The following is a 24741-nucleotide window of genomic DNA, read 5'->3' as shown; positions in this document are numbered from 1 at the left end:
GAGCTACTTAGAGGTCAACGTGTGTTAGTGTGTGCGCAGCGTGTTTGTGTGTGTGTGTGTGTAAAGAGGTAAAGTGCGGGCTGAATAAACACGGTGTAGGAAATTGTAATCAAATGTGCCTAAATAGGAGTGCTCCTGAAAATAAGAGTTTTGACGAGCACAAATAACACTGATAAGCAAGTGGTTCAGGAGAGAGAAACTGACTCGGGTCAGGAGGCAGAGCGGGTTGACTTGTAACCGGAAGGTTGCAAGTTCGATCCCCGGCTCCTCCTAGCCGAGGGTCAAGTTGTCCCTGAGCGAGACGCCTCGCCCTAACTGCTCCTGACGAGCTGGCTGTCGCCTTGTGTGGTCGACTCCGCCGTCGGTGTGTGAATATGTGTGTGAACCGTTGTAAGTCGCTCTGGATAAAAGTGACTGCTAAACGCCCTAAATGTAGAATATAAAACCTATCCCACGGGACGAACGCAGGCCCAAGGGGAAGTGCTCGCGTTTCATTCGCTTCATATAAGGTCTGGCTGCCCCGGTATGAGATAGAGCGACCAATAACAAACGTTTATCTGTTATGAGGGCGGGGATAAACAAGATGACAGTTTAGAGTAGCGCCTTTTCAAAAGCCTTTTCAACAACAACAATAAAGATGGCGGCCGCTGATTTATATTTACATTTAGTAATGAGGAAAGGAGTGAAGAAGAGAGTGAATGAGTGAGGAAAGGAGTGAGGGAGTGAAGAAAGGAATTCAAAAACCTCAAAGTACTGCGCGGTTAACACAATCAACAGACAGAGACCACCTTTAAATCAACCTTATCGACCATAGAGGAGGAGACTGCCTCACATCAAAGAGTCCAAAAAGCATTCCTCCCCAGAGTTTACACATCCAATCCCCTCATCATTACTCTGCACTTCCAGTTCAGGAGTCATTTCCGCACAACTGTTAGTCTGGAAACCGATTGATCAATTCTTGATTAATTTATAGATCTTACTATCAGCTATTGATTCATTAAAGCCACCAGGCTTTTTAACAGCCGTGTTCATGGGGGGTGGCGGGGGGAGGTTGTGGAGGGAGGGAGATATTGGGGAGGGAGGTGGGGGGCTGTGGGAGACAGAGATGTGGGGGGGAGCTAAGGGGAGGGAGGTAGGGGGAGTAACGCCCCCCCGATCTCCCACCAGCGGGTCGACACGGAGCAGCTGCACCGAGAACACAAGCAGAACCCCTCCCTCCCTCCCTCAGCCTCCTGCAGGTTACCAAACATTTAGTATTTACTGTTCCCTCCGTCCTCAACGTACCCCAGTGTGCAGCAGGGGGCCGGACATGCGCCTCCAGGAAATGGTGACCTTGCGTCGGGGCGACGCAGCAGCAAAGGGCTGTGATTGGTCCATTCACTAAAACCTGACGCAGAATTAAAAAACGGGTTCAGGGCCGCGTCAAAGCGTCTGCGCGGTCGTGGCGTTGCGTCCTCAACCAACCATAGCCAAGCCTTTGGGGTTCACAGTCTTTTCTGTTTGGTTCCCTCGCGAGTGGGAGGGTCCACTTCGGACAGAGGGCGACCCCGAGCCTACAGTCAGTTGGTACGGTCCAGCGGGTAGGGGACTGGGGAGTTGTGACGTCCCAAATTGGTGGGCGATGTCCCTCTCGAGAGGAAATGAGTGAGTAAAGGAGTAAGGGAGTGAAGGAGGGAGTGAAGGAGTGAGGAGGTTAATTGAGGAGTGAAGGAGTGAGTGAATGAGTGAGTGAAGGAGTGACCGAGATAATTGAGGAGGGAATGAATGTGTGAATAAATCCATAGCTTTCAGTTTAAGAAGAGCGAGAAAGAGTGAGCGAGAGAGAGAGAGCGACAGAAAGACCCCCCCCCCCCCCCCCCAATGGGACAGTAATTGATTGTCTGCTGAAGTGTACTTGACACCGTCGCTCTTTAAGAGGAGAAGATCACCATAACCCACAAGGTCAGCTCAAGGCTCGGCAGGCATGACTAATAGATTGTTAACGGAAGAGACGTTGAATAAAAGATCGGAGCGCCAACTCCACCGTCTCAGTGCCGAAACTCATCCTTAACTCAAACTTAACTTAATCCGCAACTCAGTGATACCGGACCACTGGACATGCCCCCACCCCTCCCCCTGCAGTTTGACACTTTAACCCTGGACGTATGGCACAATACAATTTGTACATCCCCCTGTTTATCCAGTTTTAATTTTATATATATTTATAATATTAAAAATTGTTACATTCTTATTCTATTGTACTTTATTACTTTTAAAAACACAGAAAATACAGAGTATGTCTCACAAACAATTCAATGCACATCCGGTATTAGGGTGGCACCATTGAATCTTAAGCTGGAGAATACCGGTTCAAACTGCCCTCAGCCTGCCTGGGCTCATTTACAACATCAATTGACGTCACATAAAAGTAAAGATCTATCTTTGGAAAGGGATCTGGGTTTGATTAGTTGCACCTGTCGCCCGACGCTAACGAGCCCGACACCTGTTGGCAATTAGGGCGATAAGTCTCCACTCAGACAGCGATAGACACGGCCGGACGGTGAAGGGAAGAGAAGTTTAGTTTAGAAGTGTGCATGGAAAGTTGCTAACAGTAAGGATGTTCATAGAACCAAGTGCCAAGCGCTCACCATCACTAGGTTAACCCATTCCCCTTATACAACAAAGATGGATAGGGTAAGACGCTACACAATACTAAGTACTCTTTAAGTGCCAGGATGTACAATCATACAATAAGTGCGGGAAAGGGGTGTATAGGGGTAAGGCTATGCAGAGTCCAGGCCAACTCTGAGCAACTCTTGAGGACAACTAAGAAGTAGAGCCTCAAAGTTCAGTTCAGGTAGCTTCACATTTTAGCATTAGCTCAGTGTGTGTTAAGGTCCTTCAGGTAGCTTAGCTTAAGCTTAGCGTGTGATAAGGACTTTCAGGTAGTTTAGCATTAGCTAGGTGTGCAATGAGGACGTTAAGCTAGCTTAGCATTTCAGCATTATAATTAGCTTAGCGTGTGTGCTAAGGAAGTTAAGGTAGCTTAGCCTTTTAGCATTAGCTGAGTGTCAAGTTGAGAACGTTCATGTAGCTTCACATTTTAGCACTAGCATTAGCACTAGCATTTCTCAGGTAGCTTCATATTTTAGCATTAGTATTAGCACTAGTACTAGCTCAGGTAACTTAGTATTTTAGCATTAGCACTAGCGCCACATCTTTAAAGGTACTCACCGATCTGCGCCACCTTCACCACCACCGGTGCCGACGTCCTCTCCGCCGCCTGGTACCACCGCCCGCTGTCCCCGCCCACCGACGCCCTCACGCGGCACGTGTACGCCCCCGAGTCCCGGGCGGCCACGCCCCTCAGTGCCAGCCGGTACTGCCCCTCCCCCGTCCGCTCCAGGCCCACCTCCGCCCCCCCGCCCGAGGACCCGTTTGAGGCCGCGATGGCGGCGGCGGGCAGGACGACGCCGTTGCGGTCCATGGCGGCGATGACGTGGCGTCCGTCCCGGAGCCAGGTGACCCCTAGGGCGAGGAGGGCCAGGTTGTCTGCGGCGACGGTGCAGAGCAGACCCAGGGTGGCCCCCAAGGAGACGGGCCCCCCGGCGGAGGAGGAGGCGGTGACGTTAAGGGACTGGCCTGGAGGAGAGAGAGAGAGAGAGAGGTTAGTGGAGGCCGAGAGAGAGAGAGAGAGAGATTAGTGGAGGCCGAAAGAAAGAGATTTATAGAGATGGAGGGAGAGACTGAGACAAAGAGAGGGAGGGAGAGGGACAGCGCCAACGAGCGAGAGACTACGGGCGAGAGACAGAGAAATTAACAGAGTCCTGGTAAGGCGAGAGAGAATCATATTCTCAATTGATGTTGTTTATGTGGCCTTTATCAATCTCTGCGATCTCCTCCTCATCCTAACCCTAATAAACTCTCCTCCTCTGAAGATGTTTTCCTGAAGTCTACATCATTTTGATGTTTTTTTATATATATATCATATGACACAATCTAGAGACAGAGAGTGAGAGAGAGAGAGAGAGAGACAGAGACAGAGAGAGAGAGAGAGAGAGAGGAAGGGGGGCTGGTTTTCAAAGATCTCGTTGGTTGAATTTCATTCTGCATGCCGTCAGAACAGACTCAACCATTTATAGGAGGCTCACTAGAAAAAAGCTGTTTTTCTTTAACATAGAATACATCAATTTTATCTGTTTATGTATTTTAAAGGAAAATTGCGACGGCCATTTTGGTAAAACCGCAACCGCGTTGCATCAACGCTAACACAGCCCCACAAGCTAATTTGTGTAGCATGGTTGTGTCGACGACGCAGCAAGATAATGTGTGTAGCATGGATGTGTCGACAACACCGCAAGCTAATGTGTGTAGCATGGTTTGTCAACAACACTGCAAGCTAATGTGTGTAGCATGGTTTGTCAACAACACTGCAAGCTAATGTGTGCAGCGTGGTTTTGTAGAGAACTAAAGAAAGCTAATGTGTGTAGCACAGTTGCATCTCGAGAGTTGGAAGTTATTTTGGTGCCAGGTCTCAGTTTAATATTTTTTATATTTATGTAATGTCTCGCACAAGACTGGCATGAGTGATCTCGTTATGTTATTCAAACATATTAGCATCGGTACCGTCCGTGAGCTCGACGAGCTAGCTAGAGTTGGCAGTGATTTGGGCGGGAGGTCTCAGTTTATGTGTAATTGATTTAGCTTTAACGAAAGTTACTGAATGTATAAAATATATCTTAGAAGATACCGTTGGGGTTCAAACTGTTTCTATCTTGAAGATACCATACGGGGTTCAAACTGTTTATATCATGAAGATACCGTACAGGGTTCGAACTGTTTATATCGTGAAGATACCGGTAGGGTTCAAACTGTTTCTATCTTGAAGATACCATACGGGGTTCAAACTGTTTATATCTTGAAGATATTTTTGGGGTTCAAACTGTTTCTATCTTGAAGATACCGTACAGGGTTCAAACTGTTTATATTGTGAAGATACCGTACGGGGTTCAAACTGTTTATATCGTGAAGATATCGTACGGGGTTCAAACTGTTTATATGTTGAAGATACTGTTGGGGTTCAAACTGTTTACCGAGTACAGAAATTCTCATGGCTCCCCTCCGTCCAAGACGTTTAATAAAGAACTCTCCCACTACGGTGGCCTTTAAGGGACAAAAAGACAGCTCTGTTTGCCTTCTCTCTTCCTCCTGACTTTGGGTGTTGTGTGTCAATATCAGAGTGCCTGGGACACAATGGAACAACCGGTGTGCTGGTGTGCGAGTGCAAATACGGCTACTCTTTGGTTTCATTGTAAACAGTACCGCTTGTATTTTGTTTAAGTGACAGCGTGGTCAGGCTCCGGTAACCCAGCGGGAGAAGAGGTATGTTGAGATGAGAGAGAGAGAGAAAAAAAGAGACAGAGAGAGAACTAGGGAGAGAGAGATCGAGAGAGAAAGAGAGGGGGACAGCTTGAGAGCGAAATAAACAATGAGAAAAAAAAATATGGGAGAGAGAGAGAGAGAGAGAGAGAATGATGGATGGGCGGGGAGGTCAGTTACTGGGAGGGGTCAGGGGGGGGTAGAGACGGTAAACACAGAGGGGATGACGAACCCCCCTTTTAAATAACGACACCCAGCGCTCCCAGGGACCACCACAACCTTTTCCCAGACACAGGGAAAAACAAAATGGAGGCCAGAGGCCGACCGGAGCAGGGATGAGACGTCCAGTTAGTTTAAAAAAGTAATTAGTTACAGTTACAAGTTACTTCTCCCAAGAAGTAACTAGTAACGGTAACCAATTACTTTTTTAAGTAACTGGCGATACAAAGTGTTTCCTGTGTGCATGTTTGTGTTTGCATGTGTGTGTGCCCCCGTGTGTGTGTTTGCGTGCTTGTGTGTACGTGTGTATGTGTTAGTGCATGTGTGTACTTGTGCGTACATGTGTATGCGTGCATGCGAACGTGCTTGCCTGCGTGAGTGTGCCCGTACGCCTACGTGTGTGTCTGTGTACACGCTTCTGTGTTCGTTTGCGTATATGTGTGTGCGTGAATGTGCGTGCGTGCATACATGTGCCCCTATTTGTGTGAGTGTCCCGTGCCCGTGTGTGTATATGTGTGCATCTGTGTGGGCGCATGCCCGTGTACGTGTGTGTGTGTGTGTACACCTGTGTTAACGCAAATGTACCAACATATGTTTATGCCTGCCTGTGTGTGTGTCGTGCTACCTTTGTGTGTGTGTGTGTGTGTCCCGTGCTTCCTCTGTGTGTGTGTGTGTGTGTGTGTGTGTGTGTGTGTGTGTGTGTGTGTGTGTGTGTGTGTGTGTGTGTGTGTGTGTGTGTGTGTGTGTGTGAGCGCATGCCTGTGTACGGGCCGCCCGCGTGGGTGCGTGTAACGCCAATGCGTGCGTGTGTGCGTGCGTGCGTGTGTGTGTGCGTGCACACTCACCAGTGGGCGTGACCGTCGCCTGGCCCATCTCGCCGTGCCGCTCCACCACGCTGCGGGCCACGCCCTCCTCGTACGTCCACTGCCTCCCCGTACAGACGTACGCGCCCTGATCGCCGGCCGCCGTCACCCTGCTCAGCACCACGCTGAACAGCCCGTCCCGCCCCGGGGCCAGGCGCAGCCCCCCCGTGGCGTACCGCTGGGCGTAGCCGGGCCCCGTCGTCACGGCGCCCAGGGGCCCCAGCGAGAGGACCAGCTCGGGAGGGGCCGAGGAGGAGGAGGAGGCCTTCCTCAGCGACCAGGTGACGGAGAGGAAGGTGGGGTGGAGGAGCCGGCGTGTGACGGTGCAGGAGAGGGTGATGTCGCCGCCCTCGGGGGTCACCGCGGCGACAGGCGTGGGGGAGACAACAAGGGTGTCCGGGATGACTGGGGAGAGAGAGGGCGAGCAATAGGATGGGTAAATATATGGGGGGGGGGGGACGTACACATTTGAAAAAGTAAATATATGTCATAAATAGATAGTGTGTGCGTCTGTGCGTGCATGTCCGTGTGCGCTACCTCTGTGAGCATGTGTGTACCACTGTGCTACTGTGTGCATGCATGTTTGTAGGCATACATGTATACATGTATGTGTGTGCGTGCCTGTATGCAAGGTTGTGCATGCATGCCTGTGTGAAATAAATATTTCCTTGTGAAAAAGAGGAAATTAAAGTGCCAAAGATTGAATTTATTTTTATTTTACGATAATTGAATGCCTTTAATGTTATCACTCTACGTACTTGTTACGGTATCTACTAGTTTATGGGCGTATTTATTTTCATGCTTTGGCAACACACGTTTTCTCATTTAAATGGCATACCAATAAAGTTGTATTGAATTGAATAGGGGAGGGTGAGAGAGAGATCTAGAACAAGGTCTACAAGCCTGTTTGAATATACCCCATAATTACGCAAACAAAAAAAGAAAATTAGGATCTTAAAAAAATATATATCACAAGCCAGTAAATATCCAATTTAGTTACTTAAAAAATACGATCACACAACAAAATACACACACCTTGGTATTAAAATGAGTGCCGAAGGGCATATTACTCTATTAAGAAATGTAATATTCCAAAGTCAACCCGAAATTCAGATATCACCTACAATTTTAACTTTTTAAATTTAAAATGTAAAAAAGATTATATCATTGAACCCATTCTTCTTCATGGAAGTGAAATCTCGGCCTCTGTTTATGTTAGAGACAAATTGGGACTGACACCCAGTGAAAAAATAAAAATAAAATGCGTTTGGATTTCCGTTTAAACAATTAGAAATCCTTGGATTCAGAGCTGATTTGGGCCAATTCCCCCCAATTATAAAAATCTTAAAGAAAAACTATAAAATTCTGGAACCATCCTTCTGCATCACAACAGACTTGTACCCACACAGTGCATGCGTTGATGTGAATCTAGTGGGAGAAGCCCACTGGAAAATAACCTAGCCAACACTTTCCAAACCATCCAATAGTGACCACAAGCCTCCAATGTTGCTATTCAAACACTTTAAAACAGGAGGAGGAAGAAGAGAGAGGAGGACCCATACCTAACTAAAAATAATTAACCAAGTACCTGACAAAAGGAACAGCTGCCGTCCACAAACTGCCATCAAAGAATACTGGTCGTCATAAATGCAATGATTAGATCGGAATTTCGGAACAATTCGTAGTCTTACTTCCAATTCCTCATGAACTGTACCAAGAATATTTTGATCAGAAAGAAATTCTTTGAGAAATAACCAGATTCAAAAATCCCTACTTCCTGAAAGTATAAATACAGCTGAAGCTGGCAGTGGAGTTTATCGATAGATACTTTATATCATAATAATATATACATTTATATCAGCATATCAGAGAAATAAATGTTTCCTTATGAAAAAAAGGAAATTAAAGTGTCACATACGTCATCGATTGTGTTTAATTTTATCATACAATAATTGTATGTATTGCATGTTATCACTCTGTGTATATACGTACATGTTACGTTATCTAACAGTTTATGAACGCATTTATTTCCATGCTTTGGCAACACACGTTTTTTCAAGTAAATGGCACGTCAATAAAGCTTTATCGAATTCAGAGAACAAGAGAAAGAGAGAACGAGAGAGAGACAGACACACACACGCAGAGACAGACAGACAGGGATATAACGAGGGATAGAGAGGAAGAGAGACAAAGAAAGAGACAGAGAGACAGACAGAGACAGACAAACAGACAGACAGAGCGAGAGACCCACACAGACCGACAGTGAGTGAGAAAGAGAGACAGAACATCTAAATCCTCTCACAGAGACAGGAGCAGTCCATTACGAAAAGAGATTCAACCCAGAGCATTTCACTCACTAATTGCCAACAGATGACGATAGGATTTCTAACACGATTACACTTAAGTCACATCGCTTAAGTCTTAGCAACAGCAACCTTAACTTAAATATTTGTTATATCAACTGAAATTGATACGTCCCACAGGAAGTAGCATGAGAAAATGAAAGGTTGCTAGTTCTTTCGAGCCAGAGAGATGAGGATCGAGAAGGTTTCTCTGGGAAGAATGGCAGCCATGCTTTTAGCGACACTAATAATAGATGGGGGAGAGAGAGAGAGAGAGAGAGAGCGAGCGAGCGAGAGAGAGCGAGAGAGAGAGAGCGAGAGAGAGAAGAAAGCGGGTAAGGGAGGTGGATTGAAAGAGGAGGAACAGAGAGAAACGGGTGAGAGAGGAGGGAGAGAGAGCGGGGGAGGAAGGAGGATTGAAAGAGGAGAAATAGGGGGACAGGGAACGGATGACGGAGGGAGAAGTCTGAGGACGGAAGGTAAACACTGAGAAACAAAAGACAAACAGCCAACCAACAGAAGCTGCTATTGGACTGGCTAACTATTACCTAATACGAACAACAAATACCTAAACACATGTAACCATTACATAATAGGTATAACAAATACCTTACATATATTACCATTACTTAATACGAACCTCAAATACCTAACACATGTAACCATTACGTAATAGGTATAACAAATACCTAATACGCATAACAATAACTAATACGTATAACAAATACCTAATACATTTAACAAATACCTAATATATGTAACCATTACCTAATACGTATAACAAATACCTAATGCGTATAACAAATACCTAATAGATATTACCAATACCTATTACATCTAAAGAATACCTAATACGTATCACCATTACCTAATGGTTATACGTGATACTATTGGGTTACCTTACCGCTCATAAGCAGGTACTGTTCTACTTGAAAAGTTAAAAATTTATTTTACTTGTAAACAAAACAAACAGCCGAGTACACAGTCAGAAACAGCTTCCGGACCAGCTGTCTGCTCGTCAGATATAACAGCTGGCCGAACACCAGTACATCACAAAAGCCATGTCAACAATTAGCCTCCAACGCTCCAAAGACACACTATACTCTGACTATGCACCGATCATGTTCTGCGTTGGTTAACCTGTTCTGCAGGGGATGACGGATCTAAGTGTGTGTGTGTGTGTGTGTGTGTGTGTGTGTGTGTGTGTGTGTGTGTGTGTGTGTGTGTGTGTGTGTGTGTGTGTGTGTGTGTCGGGGGTTAGTGTTTGGAGTGGCTGTTTGTATGACGTTAGTGGGGCCTGTTTAAGAAGACAATAAAAGAAAGGTGTGCGTGTGCATGTGCGTGTGTGTGTGTGTGTGTGTGGTGTCAGAGAGTTACAGAAATAGTCCTACAGGGAGAACAGATTGGGTAGAAATAAACACAGACAGTCAGACAGATGTACAAAAACAGACAGGAGGGAAGTCAGACAGGTAGCAAGACAGACATGCGGACATGTTGTCAGATAGACATGTAGTCAGACAGGTAGACAGACAGACAGACATGTAGTCAGACAGACAGAAGGTCAGACAGGTAGACAGACAGGTAGGAAGACAGACAGACATGTTGTCAGACAGACAGGAAGTCAGAGAGACAGGAAGTCAGACAGGTAGTCGGACAGGTAGTCAGACAGGCGGACAGACAGGTAGTCAGACACAGGCAGGCAGGCAGGCAGACAGACAGACAGACAGACAAGCACAAAAAAACACAGACAGGTATTCAGACACAGACGGAGAGACAGAAGTGCAAAAACAGACAGACCGGGAGTCAGTCAATCTATTAGTCAGACAGCAGGACAGGAAGACAGATATAACGATGGACACAGCCAGAAAAAATGGCAAACATGCTATTTGGCGTGTTTCTACGAGTTACCCCCGCCGAGCGCTGTTTATCAAGTCATGGCCGCATTCCATCAGAGGACCTAAGTCATTGACCAAAACATGGACAGACGGACACACTCTAGACAGACAGAGAGACATTTACATTTTACATTATATTCAGGGTGTTTAGTAGACACTTATCCAAAGCGACTTACAATAAGAACATTTGTCAGAGGAAAGAGAAACAACAATATATCGCTGTCGGTACAGTAAGGACGTTCATAGAAACAAGTGCCAAGAAGTAACAATCGCTGGGTGTAACCCATTCCCCGTACACAACGAAGATAGCTAGGAGAAGATGCTACACATTGCTACGTACTATAACTAAGCACGACATACAATAAGTGTGTACATTGAGTGCCAGGACGTACAAACATACAAAAAGTGCGTAAGAGGGGAGCGGAGGGGTAAGGGGGGAGGTTATGCAGAGTCTCGGTGAACTCTGGGTAAATCTAGGTAACTAATCTCGAACCCTCCTGCCATCACGTTTTAAAGGGTTCTCCTTTAAGCTGGTTTCTCGTCACAATCGCCAGTGTCGACCGCGGAGGAGAATGTCTTTAGTATAAGATACAAAAATAACCCTTGTTCCCTCTGTGGAAAAGGTAGCGGTGTGTTTTTTCCTGTATTGTTAGCGTGGCTCATTAGAAGCTGTGCGCGCTCTGCCAACGGGAGCTTAATGAGCTAGTTAGCTGCCAGCTCTTCCTGGCTTTCTACACAGTCTTTCTGCTCGGGGGATACCAGGTGGGTTTTTATTACCATGTGTTTGGGCGGAAGGAGTTCTAAAAGTCTGGGTTTAGCTCGACGGAAGACCCAGACGCAACAACAATCTGTTGGTGAAAGTACAGCAAGTACAAGTACTAGCTAGGTACTGCCACTGTTGACTTGCGTAACGATACTGTTAACACAACGATACACACACACCACCCTCACATACACACCTCCACCCTCATATATATATATATATATATATATATATATATATATATATATATATATATATATATATATATATATACACACATGCAGACACACACACACACACAGGCACATAGACATGTGCCTGTGTGTGTGTGTCTATGTGCCTGTGTGTGTGTGTCTATGTGCCTGCGTGTGTATGTGTCTATGTGCATGTGTGTGTCTATGTGCCTGTGTGTGTGTCTATGTGCCTGCGTGTGTGTGTGTGTGCGTCTATGTGCCTGTGTCTGCATGTGTGTGTCTATGTGCTTGCGTGTGTGTGTGCTTGCGCGCGCGCGCGCGTGCGTGTGTGTGTGTGTGTGTGTGCCTACGTGTGTCTGTGTGTGTGTGTATGTGTGTGTGTGTCTATGTGCCTGTGTGTGTCAGAGAAAGTACAAGAGCAGTATAACTGGATTTGTGGTGCGTGTGTGTACATGCGCGTCGCTCCGAGGCCTGTCGTTGCCGCGATGTCTTATGTACACACCTCGACTCGACACACAAACAGCACACACACACACGCTCACACACACACACACACATTCCACCAGCCAGTCGGGGCCGGCCTGGGTACAGACCTACGAAACACACGGGCGAGAGAGAGAGAGAGAGATGCTATCGCGCTAATTATCAAGGATGGTGGAAAATAGGCAGGCTTTGTTCAGGTTTTATTTTTTTATTTAAAAAGGAGAACGTGGAACAAAGCCGTTTGTTACAACACACACAGGCCCACGTATGAACATAGACACACGCACACACATACACACGCACAAACAGGCACACAGACACACACGCACAGACACACACACACAGACACTTGATTACGTAAGTGGCAAAACACATGCTGGTAAGTGTGATGTTATGCTGGTCCTGATGAGACAATTGACACACAACCCTCACTCCTACATCTCTACCAGCCTTGAACAGACACAACCCTAAAGGGCTGATTATGGTTCCACGTTGACACAACGCAAAGGGGTTTACGGACCCCTTACGTCCTTGCGGACTCTCCGTGCGTCCGCCACAAGGGCCTGACATGCTCCTCCCAAAAATTGTAACCTTGCGTCAAGGCGACGCAGCAGCAAGGGCTGTGATTGGTTCGCTCATTGAATCCCGAAGCAGAACCAAAACAGGTCCACCACTGCGTCGAAGCATCTGCATGGTCCTTGCGTTGCATCGAGTTGGAACCATAATCAGCCTTTAACTCCCACATCTCTACCAGCCTTACAGTTATTCAGTCTGGAGAGAGTCGGTTTGTTGAGGCCTGTCTTCGGCCATCCTTACTAACTGGCTGATTGGATGAGCTTCAATCAATCGGATCCCGCCGTCAAGACAACCTACATTATTGCCTTGTTTCCAAATTAAACACCATTAACAAACGTCGGGTAGCTAATGTAGCCAACCTAGCTACCGGTGTCATTGACGTAAAAACGTATTAATGTTGTTTAGCCACAGCCTCTCATTAGGGAACATTGGGTAGCTCATGTAGCTAACCTAGCTACCAATTCTATTGAAGTATAAATGTATCGATATATTGATTAGCCACAGCTTCAAATTAGCAATTTCAGGTAGCTGATGAAGCTAACCTAGCTACCATTTCATTGAAGTCAAAGAGTATAAACATAGTTAAGAAACAGCCTTCCATGAACGGTGGGTAGCTAATATAGCTAACCTAGCAAATGTTAGATTAGCCAGTCTCAAATTAGCATTGTTAGGTAGCTGAGGTGGCTAACCTAGATACGCTCTCATTGAATTTATAGCCTATAATCACAGTCCAGCCAAAGTCTTATATTAATGTTGGGTAGCTGATATAGCTTACCAAGCTAGCACTCTCATTGAAGGTAAAACGTTTAAATAGCCTAGCCCCCGCCTCCATTGACGACCTGCCTTCCCTTTCTCTGAGGCTATATTTACCCTCTCGCTGAGCCAATTCAACCCGCCACGACTAATTAGGAGGTGGGATCGTATTTTAGTGTTTCGCAGGCGCGCGGCCGTTCATTCTTCTTCTACTGTTTCCTGAGGGCGTTCGTTCTTTGAGAAAAAAGACTGGTGTCACATATCACACTACACCATCGCATTGTCCTCCCTCGCGTACTCCCCTGTGTGTGTGTGTGTGTGTGTGTGTGTGTGTGTGTGTGTGTGTGTGTGTGTGTGTGTGTGTGTGTGTGTGTCTGTCTCAAGACTCACCTGTCCAGAGTTCACCTGGACTCTGCATAGCCTCCCTCTCCCACCCCTTACGCACTTATTGTATGTTTGTACGTCCTGGCACTTAATGTACACACTTATTGTATGTTTGTACGTCTTATCACTTAAAAATAGTACCTTGCATCGTGTAGCATCTTATCCTAGTTAGCTTTGTTGCTTACGGGGAATGGGTTAACCTAGTGATTGTTAGTGCTTGGCTCTATGAACATCCTTACTATACCGACAGCGATATATTGTTGTTTCTCTTTCTAAAGAAAAATGTACCAACTGTAAGTTGCTCTGGATAAAAGCGTCTGCTAAACACTCTGAATGGTTAGCGTCTCCCTGGAATGAGACTGTATGCCGACTGGTACCCCGAGGGCAAAAAGCTCTCCCTCTGTCTCTCTCTCGCTCCATCTGCTGTTTCCCACACTAGGGACTGGTAAACCGGTGTGTGTGTGTGTGTGTGTGTGTGTGTGTGTGTGTGTGTGTGTGTGTGTGTGTGTGTGTGTGTGTGTGTCTCTGTCTCGGTGTGTGTGTGTGTGTCTCGGTGTGTGTGTGTGTGTCTCGGTTTGTGTGTGTGTGTGTCTCGCAGTATATTGTGTGTCCAGGGGACCTGTGTATATTTGACAATATGGGGGTGATTTACACTTGTGAAAGGACTCTGCGAGTGTTTAACAGCGCTGGTTCAAAACAGCTGAATGTGGAACAATGGAGAGAGGATGGGATGGTTTCCATGTTGAACCTTCATTTGACTTTCATGAAGGAACGTGAAAAGTGTATTCATCTTACCCAATAGCACTAAAGTGTATTAGTCTGAGCCAATAGCAGGGAAGTGTAATAATCTTAGCCAATAGCAGGAAAGGGTATTAGTCTGAGCCAATAGCAGGACAGGGTATTAAACTTAGCCAATAGAAGGAAAGTGTACTAATCTCAGCCAATAGCAGAAAAGTGTACTAATCACAGCCAATAGCAGGACAGGGTATTCATCTTAGCCAATAGAAGGAAAGTGTACTAATCTCAGCCAATAGAAGGAAAGTGTACTAATCTCAGCCAATAGGAGGAAAAGTGTACGAATCTAAGCCAATAGCAGGAAAGGTTAATCGCCTGAGCCAATAACAGAAAAGTGTACTAATCTTAGCCAATGGCAGGAAAGGGTCTTAGTCTGAGCCAATAGCAGGAAAAGGTTTGAGTCTGAGCCAATAGCAGCAAAGGGTAATAGTCTGAGCCAATAGCTGGAGACTGGGGTTGGCCAGCCTATCATCAGTTAGTGTCCATCTGCCAGATGTGTCTTTGGCCGGTTGCAGCCGGCGTCTCCTGGATTGACCATGAAGATAAGAATGACGGATAACGCTAGAATCAGCAGAATGGAGAATTCAGCATCAACGTAGAATTCTGCCTTTGAACGTCTATTCTGATGAACAATGTAGAGCTCTTCTTGCATCATGGAATTCTGCTAACAACGTAGCATTCTGTCGTACAACACAGAATTCAGCCTTACACCGTATAATTCTGCTAACAGCGTAGAGTTCTCCTTCCATCACAGAATTCTGCAAAAAACATAGCATTCCGCCTTACAATGTAGAGTTCTGCCAACTTCGTAGAATAACGTGAAAAAGCCAGCACCCTACCCGTCCGACTAAAACCACATTCACTCATGAAACACTTTTTTGGAAAAACAACGTACTCCACAAACTAAACCTCAAAGCAGCGGGACACATCACATCGTACATCGCCGCGACAGAACTCGCTTAAACGTCGCTAACACCCAACTCAGTAGCCCGCCCCCCAATTAACCCCCATTAGCCCTGCGGTCGCTTCTCACCGGTGAGCTCCACGTCGGCCTGGTAGCTGCCCCGGATCACAGAGTCCGTGCTGGGGGTGTGGCAGGAGAAGACCCCGCCGTCGGAGGGCCGGGCCTCCCCGATGCGGAGCTCCACCTCGCTGTCACCCAGCCGCGCCACGGCCACGTCGCCCGCGGCAACGCGCGAGCTCAGTGAGGCGTCGGTGTACCGGCTGTCGAAGGTGGAGACCACGTTGATGGACGGCCGGCCGGTGCCGCGTCTCATCTTCCACTCAAAGTCCTGTAGGGGGGAGGAGGGAGGTGGAGAGGAGCGAGGGAGGTGAGAAGAGATAGTGAGGGGAGGAGGAGGAGGAGGCAGGGTCGTAGATGGCGGAGGAGGCGAAGAAGAGGGGGTGAGGTGGAGAGGAGGAGGTGGAAAGGGGAAGTTGGAGGTGGAGGAGGAGGTGGCGAAGAGTAGTAGTTGGAGGGGTTAGATGAGGAGGAGAGGAGATAGTGAGGATGGGAGGGAGGAAGAGCCTTAGATACAAATGTGTAAATCGTGGTGTGTGGTGTGTTATCTTTGTGTAACGTGTTTACTGTGTGTGTGTGTGGTGTGTTATCTTTGTGTAACGTGTTTACTGTGTGTGTATGTGGTATGTTATCTTTGTGTAACGTGTTTACTGTGTGTGTGTGTGTGTGTGTGTGTGTGTGTGGTGTGTTATCTTTGTGTAACGTGTTTACTGTGTGTGTGTGTGGTGTGTTATCTTTGTGTAACGTGTTTACTGTGTGTGTATGTGGTGTGTTATCTTTGTGTAACGTGTTTACTGTGTGTGTGTGTGGTGTGTTATCTTTGTGTAACGTGTTTACTGTGTGTGTGTGTGTGTGTGTGTGTGTGTGTGTGTGTGTGTGTGTGTGTGTGTGTGTGTGTGTGTGTGTGTGTGTGACCTGCTCTCTGGGCCCCTCGTACTCGCTGACGTTACACCTGATGGCGACGGGCTGGCCCTCCACCCGAATCAGAGGACCAGTGGGGACGGACACCTTCCGGGCCGAACACACACCTACACACAAACACACACAGTTTGTACATCTCAATAGTAGAGTACAGTCTATTTATATCTCGAAAGTATTCCCAACACACATCTCTATAGTACACACTGACATATAGTTGATACAACTCAGTGAGTGAACCCACTCAAAAACACAGTTTATACATCCGGTACACACACACAGTTTATACAACACACACACACACACACACACACACACACACACCACCAACATACACTCCCCACCAACAGACACACACACACTTGATACAACTCTATAGTAAACACTCGTAAACACTCACACACACAAATTTACACAAGCACCCACACTCCACACACACACACACACACACACACACACACACACACACACACAATTCTAAAGTACAGACACAAACACAGGTGCTTCTTCTGTATTCCATTTCAAATAACACTTGTCCACTTGGATACTTGACATCTCACCTTCTTTCTTATTTTAAAACATATTGTAACATACATTAAAGGCTCCATTGTGTAAAATTGTAGTGTAACTCATAGCTATGATGTTGCAGATCACAACCAACCGAATATAATAACAAATTTTTGACAGCACTAGCATGCAAGTAAATCACTTTAAACCATCACAAACAGGTAAGTTTGTTTTAGTCACCATGGTCACTATTTACATTTCCTAACCCACAGTCCGCTAACTGCATCCAGAGTGGAAAACTACATTCATTGCGCTATAATTAGCACTATCTGTTATAAGCCTTGATCATTAATCTCAATATATGTCTGCGCTAAAAGCAAATGCTTACATTTATGCTTTTTTATTTATGGCACAGATCCAGCACAGATCTAGGCCGACACGCCCACTAGTGATGTCATATGGGGCAGATTTTAGAAACTTCTTGCAAGGCTAATCACACTCACACCTGGTGGTATAATATGTCCCCTTTAACACAGGTAACTCAAAGTCCCTCCCTCTCTCCTCTTAAAACAGATAACTGAAAGTCCCGCCCCCTCTTTCTTCTAAACCAATGTAACTGTAAGTCCCGCGCTCTCTCGCTCACTGCTTAACACAGGTAACGTATGCAAGGCAAATCGACCGATAACAGCAAGGAATGTCAGAGTGTATGAATGCATTTCGCTCGCTTATCAGTAGTGTTCATCGGATCTACTTCCCCCTCAGGTTGAGAGTCATCTGGTTTATTATCGGGAGAGGAAGTGTCGACCATTTTAGATTTGTGACACATTCATTGTCAATAAACTGGACCTAAACTAACAAGCTACACTTTGTTCAGCAGCGGGGGGCGGGACCTTCAGGGCTCTACAGACAGACTCCCCGGATGTCATGACAACGGGCCTACTCAAGCCACTGGTCATTGCCTGCTGTTCACTCAGTCACTACTCCGGTGCTGGATAATCTACCATTATATAATGTAGTCAGAGGAGTCTGTGTATGTCCCTTCAGTTTTCCCTGACAACCATTCAATCGATCGACTTCAAACTTTTGTGAAGTCGAAGGCAGTTGTTTTGCTCTGAACCCAAGGAAGTACAATGGGAAACTGTAGCAAAGTCTGTAACTATCAACCTGGTTCCAGCAGGCACTGCAAGGGCGGCAAATTAACCGCATTAATACAGCGCTTTTCTAACCAGTGGCCACTCAAAGCCCTTCACAATTATTGCCCAATATTCACCCCTTCACACACCTACGGCGGTGTCAGCCACTTAAGGCGACAGCCAACTCGTGAGGAGCAGTCAGGGTGAGGCGTCTCATTCAGGGACACCTCCACACTCAGCTAGGAGGAGACAGGGATCGAACTAGCAACCTTCACTTTCAAAGATAAGATAAGATAAGATAAGGAGTCCCACTGCATCAGCGAGACCTTCACCTTGGATCTTTTCACAGCAAAAACACAAACCAACATTGCGATGACATGATTATGGCTCCTGGAATGTAAAGTATGGGAGGGTTGTTTTGGGCGCACATGAATCAACACAACAAGTGAACCCTAGTCTCGCTGCTTCACGTTGGCTTCTATGGGAAAGTTTTGGAACTGGTAGAACCAGTACAATAAACATCATCACCTCAATCCGATAATCACCACGCAGACGCTTAATAACAAATCAAAGCAAAGTTGTGGGCTGAGCCGTGGCTAAAGTCAACACACTCCGATGTCAACACCGGGATCCGTAAACCATTAGCTTAGGTTATTTTAGCTTAAGTTAGCTTAAAGCCGCTAGATCAGAGGTTTTTGAGTTCAAGCACACTTAAAAAGAAAAAAATGTTTTTGAAAAGTTTAGATTTGTTTAAAATGATTAAAAAAAGTAAGTCTGACAGTTTCCGGGAATTTGCCAGGACATTTACAGCAACGTCACAACATTGTCTTACAAGGGCTTAAAGGCGACTTTTTGTAAATGTTTAATTTAATATTAACATTTTAAGCAGATTTTAAGGACGTATGACTGAGACACACATGGGGATGTATGACGCAGGGGATGAGCCAGTTAAAAGAGTTCAGGCGCTGGTTGGGGACGGCTGGAGGGAAGGAGGAGGCGTGTGGAGGCATGCATGGAGCAGGTACAGGGGAGGAGGAGGAGGAGAAGGAGGAGGAGGAGGAACAGGGGAGGAGGAGGAGGAGGAGAAGGCATGGAGCAGGAACAGGGGAGGAGGAGGAGGAGGAACAGGGGAGGAGGCGGAGGAGAAGGCATGGCGCAGGAACAGGGGAGGAGGAGAAGGAGGAGGAGGAGGAACAGGGGGGAGGAGGAGGAGGAGGAGGAGGAACAGGGGAGGAGGAGGAGGCATGGAGCACGAACAGGGGAGGAGGAGGAGGCATGGAGCAGGAACGGGGGGGAGGAGTAGGAGGAGGAGGAACAGGGGAGGAGGAGGAGGAGGAGGCATGGAGCAGGAACAGGGAAGGAGGAGGAGGCATGGAGCAGGAACAGGGGAGGAGGAGGAGGAACAGGGGGGAGGGGGAGGAGGAACAGGGGAGGAAGAGGAGGAGGAACAGGGGAGGAGGAGGAGGAGGAACAGGGGGAGGAGGAACAGGGGGGAGGAGGAGGAGGAGGAGCATCAGGAATAGGGGGGAGGAGGAGGAGGAGACGGCATGGAGCAACAGCAGGGGAGGAGGAGGAGGAGAAGGAAGCATACTGCTCCGTCGCTATGGAAGTAAATCTGTGCCATCGGGTTTTAAAAATAAAAAGCCATTGAGTTCTAAGCACTGAATATTTATGCATTGAAATAACTTACCTGTATGTTTTGCTTCTGAATTTAACTCTAAATTAAGTTTTCAATAAATCATTTTCAGATTTATGTTTCAATGTTAAAAAATTCAAAATCGGATATTCAACGTTAAAAATTAAACTTAAATATTTTCAACGTCCCGAAATTCAATATGCCAAAGTCAGCTGCAAAATTCATATGAAATTCAGCGTTAACATCGGGGGAACCAAGGAAGAGCAATCGATCCTAGATGCTAGATCGCGGTCAAGCAAGGAGAAGCGAGCGGGTCTTACACAGAACTGTGACCAACCGAAAAGTGTGACCCCAGGGGGTGCTGTTGTACATTTTCTGCAACATGCATGAGCTTGAAGCATAGACAGGCATGAAGTCGTTCACGTGCGGAAACAAGCAAAAGCTTAAAACTTAACGTTTGTGTCGTCATCGATCACTCGGATTGGGGGTATTCGTTTTGTGAGTGCACGTTAAGTGGCTGGAGCAAAACGGTTGCTATGCCTCTGTGGTGGCATGACAAGAGCGCGCAGAACCAACACTATTCCGCACCGAGTGACATTATACAGATATGAGGATGACAAATTAAAAGCAGGTTGCTGTCGGGCGCCTCTTCCCGAGGCACGCCGTGCTTCCACTGGAACTACAGGCTGCAGTTCAAGTTAAGTCAATCCAGATACGTTATTTCAACGCATAAATATTCAGTGCTTAGACGTCAACGTGTTCTTTTCATTTCAAAATCACATAGCCCAGATTTACTTCCATACGTCGCGGGGTCCACTTAGATTCAGATATTTGAAGAAACATTTCAAAAGGACACTTGTTCCTTTTTCACGTTTTGGTTTTGAATTTCCCTTCAGTACTAGGTCTGGGTCTGCGGTATGTTAATGGGGGACGTTCGTGAAGATGTCGGTTGACGGAACGGTTGTTTACAGCCTGCGCGCAACGTGATTCCCGGCCAAACGTTAGCGATTGGTTATGGCAGATCAAGATTGGCACTGGGCAGATCCAATAGTTTTAAACTTCAACAGACACCCGCCTTCAAGTGAGTAAACGTTTGTCAATTGAGTACGTCCAGACTCTGTGCAAATGGAAATGAAGTGTTAAGGTCAGCTTCAGCTGAAACTAAACTTCAGTTCTTAAAACAGCTTTCTAAAATAATAGGAAAACACTTTTTCCAAGTTGTGTTCCTATAAAACACGCATATTGTCATTTCAAAATACGCATGAACTTCTATGTCCGCATGGTCGCGGAAGAAATTCCTTCCTCTTTGTTTGAGTTATGATAAGAACAATAATGATTTATGATAAGGCAACACATCACACTGAGAGCAGGCCGTTCGTAGGCTCACACAATTCTGCACTTTGACTCTTACTGCCAGACACACACACACACACACAACAGATCATGTTACACACACACACACACCAGTGCATGTTACACACACACACACACACACACCAGAGCATGTTACACACACACCAGATCATGACACACACACCACAGCATGTTACACACACACACACACACACACCAGATCATGTGACACACGCACACACACACACACACACCAGAGCATGTTACACACTCACACCAGAGCATGTTACACACTCACACCAGATCATGTTACACACACACACACACACACACACACACCAGATCATGTTACACACACACACACACACCAGATCATGTTACACACACACACACACACCAGATCATGTTACACACACACACACACACCAGAGCATGTTACACACTCACACCAGATCATGTTACACACACACACCAGATCATGTTACACACACACACGCACACACCAGATCATAACACACACCAGAGCATGTTACACACACACACCAGATCATGACACACACACACACACCAGATCAGAACACATACACACCAGATCATGTCTCACACACACCAAATCATGTCTCACACACACACACACACACACACACACACACACACACACACACACACACACACACACACACACACACACACACACACACACACACACACACACACACACACACACACACACACACACACACACACCTCTCAATGGGTCACCAGTCCAGAGTTTAGCTCTATCCTACCAGAACACCCCTTGCCCCCAGTGACAATAATATCACCCTAAAAACTATTTAGTACTTCAGCTACAAGGCTGAATAGCCGCTACAAGAAACGACGACACCGCTGTGCGTTTTGTGTGCGACCACTTTCATGTTGGTACAGTCCAGAATAGTCCATCACACGAGGTGGTAAAAAAACAGCTAACATGAAGCCATATAGACAGCAGCACACGCTCGGTAAATGAGTTGTGCTTTCTGGGTGTGGTTCTTGCCGTTAGCCATCTGGCTAGCACTCAATGTACGTTAGTTGATTGGCTGAACTACAGCACGCTTACAGTACCTTTATAGCTTCAAACATGGTGGTTAATGGAGGATACCACCATATTAGCCATTGCAAGCCCTTTGAAAATCAGTCTCTTCTCACATCACAAGTGGGCGTTTCCACCTAGATGTGCCCAGACTACCCAGTGGACTGTAGCAAACGTTGCTCATCTATCCGTTATACATCTAGGTTGACACGGCCACTTGTGATGTCAGAAGAGGCAGATTTTCAAAACGGCTTGCAACGGCTAGTCACACTCACACCTGGTGGTGCAATATGTCACCTTTAAGAGGCGGGGCAGACTCCAGAAGGGGGGGGGTTGCCTAGCTAGACAGCGTCACAAAAAAAAATTGTCGTCATATTCTCTATTGTGACCAAACGCATGGCATTGGAGCTATAGCGGTGCGGTCATAATTCATAGCATCTGTTTCTTTAAATAGCTAGTAAAGTTAAACAATGAAATAGCAGACAGCGTTGAGGTTAGCTTAGGTTAGCGACAATAGCGCTCAATAGCCACTGTTTATTTCTGTCTTTTAAAAAGAAAACACATTTAAATCAAGCAAACAGAGCATAAATGAAAAAGTGGCTTTTGAGGGTAATTTGTTAGAATATCCAAAGCCATCCGTCGGTAATTAGCGAGTGAAATGCTCTGTGAAAATATCTGTTATGGTTGACTGCGCGGCATGCCTCTTTGTCCTAATTTAGATTTTGTGCTCTCTTTTCTGTTTACCTACCCAAAGCCTTTTACATGCAATGTATCCAATGTAACACACGGGTGTTAATCAACAAAACAATGAGTCAAAGAACTGCGGCTTGATCCAATCGCTTATAAATCACTTTAAGGATGGATTGAGGATTTTAAGACTTGCTCCCAACTCTGACCACCTTTGAAAAACAAGACTGAAGGCTTTTATGTTTGCTTAGCTCCCTGCTAAATTTTAAATACATTGCACTTTCTACAATTCTTTTTTTTCTTTGCTATTTTATTGTATTATTTCATTTTATTGTATGTGTTTTTTATCTATTTTGTCTTATTAGTTCCTTTAACTGTATGACGATGTTTCTATGTGAAGCACTTTTAGTCTGCCTCATGTATGAAAACTGCTATATAAATAAAGTTGCCTCGACTAGGGTTAAAAAAACTGTCTTTCATGAAAGATTCACACTGCCATAATCAGCAGCAGTGTGACAGTTGTGCACTTTGAGGAATCCTTTTGACAGTACAGTGACACGAATCCAGTACACAGATCAAGTGTTCAACATTTATTCCTCTGCATGATTTCCTCCCTGACTCCCTTCTTCATTTCCCTAGTGAGTTCATTGTTTGCCTGTATTCAAATACACACCACAGTGGTTGTTAAAACAGCCATCAAACGCACACAGTGGTGGCAGCTCGGCTACACCTTATCGAAAAGGAAAGGAACTCCTCGAAACACACAGTGATGAGATGCCCTGATTGCTCAGAAATGGACAATCATGTGCCTCAAAACATTGTGTGTTGAAACATTCGTTGTCTTTCCTACGATTATCTAAATTGTAGGACAACAAAGACTACAGTTTTGAGTCTATTCAAGTATACACTGAAATGATGCCTGAACTATTGTTATGCTTAGCGTCCACCTTTGCTCAGATGATAATCAAGTGAGCCCTAGAGTTGATAATGAGGGTGTCTCACTTTACATTTTACATTTAAATTTAAGGGATTTTGCTGACGCTTTTAATTCCAGTTTATTCATAACAGCCATTCATTTACACACCGACGCAAGTGTCAGCCAAGCAGGGCGACAGCCAGCTCGTCGGGAGCAGTCAGAGTGAGGTGCCTTGCTCAGGGACACCTCAACACTCAGCTAGGAGGAGACAGGGATCGAACTAGCAACCTTAAGCACAAGTCAAGCCCGCTCTACCTCCTGAGCTGCTGTCGCCCCCGTGACTACAGTTGTGCATCTCTATGCAAGTCTACACTGGAGTAATGCCTGATTGCATTAATGGTGTGAAAAGTTAATTATTCCCCTACAGAACGCTGGGGGAAACCGACTTATTAAATATTCAGCCGTGATATTGCTAAAGTTGGTTAAAAGAATAAAAGATGGCCGCATGTAGCATGTATTTTCCAGAAGGGATCATGTAGAGAAGGTCATGAAGTTGGCTAGACACTTTTGTGGCTAATAGGGGTTCAAGGGATGACCAGTAGGCTGAATGATTAATCAAACTCAAACCAACATCAAAATACGATTTGCAAATCTTAATTGATGTGATTTGCTACCGTTACTGACTGGAGATCAGTAAGATTTGTATTTATTTTTCTTTAACAATTCAATAGCTAAATAAAGAAGTTATGATATAAATTCATCTCCACACGTAGGCCTGACGAAAAGGAAAGACATGGACCTTAAGTACACACACAAACACACAAGGAGACACCAGACCACGGCACGCACGCACGCAAACACACACACACACAC

At 45.9% G+C, this 24741-nt stretch overlaps 1 protein-coding gene across 1 annotated transcript in view; it reads right to left on the bottom strand.

Moving 5' to 3' along the window:
• Positions 1-24741, bottom strand: part of ptgfrnb (prostaglandin F2 receptor inhibitor b) — a 56392-nt gene that overhangs the window by 30441 nt on the left and 1210 nt on the right. Inside the window, exons 2-5 of the mRNA XM_079737791.1 lie at positions 16562-16674; positions 15659-15917; positions 6423-6845; positions 3214-3621 (exon numbers count right to left, since the gene is read on the bottom strand). Of these exons, the coding sequence (XP_079593917.1) occupies positions 3214-3621; positions 6423-6845; positions 15659-15917; positions 16562-16674 (1203 nt within the window). The remainder of the gene's footprint in view (positions 1-3213; positions 3622-6422; positions 6846-15658; positions 15918-16561; positions 16675-24741) is intronic.

Source organism: Pollachius pollachius (genome assembly GCF_949987615.1).
Source record: "Pollachius pollachius genome assembly, chromosome: 6".
Classification (NCBI taxonomy): Eukaryota; Metazoa; Chordata; class Actinopteri; order Gadiformes; family Gadidae; genus Pollachius; species Pollachius pollachius.
Note: the sequence above shows the minus strand (reverse complement) of the source record. Positions and strands in the feature narration are given on the sequence as shown.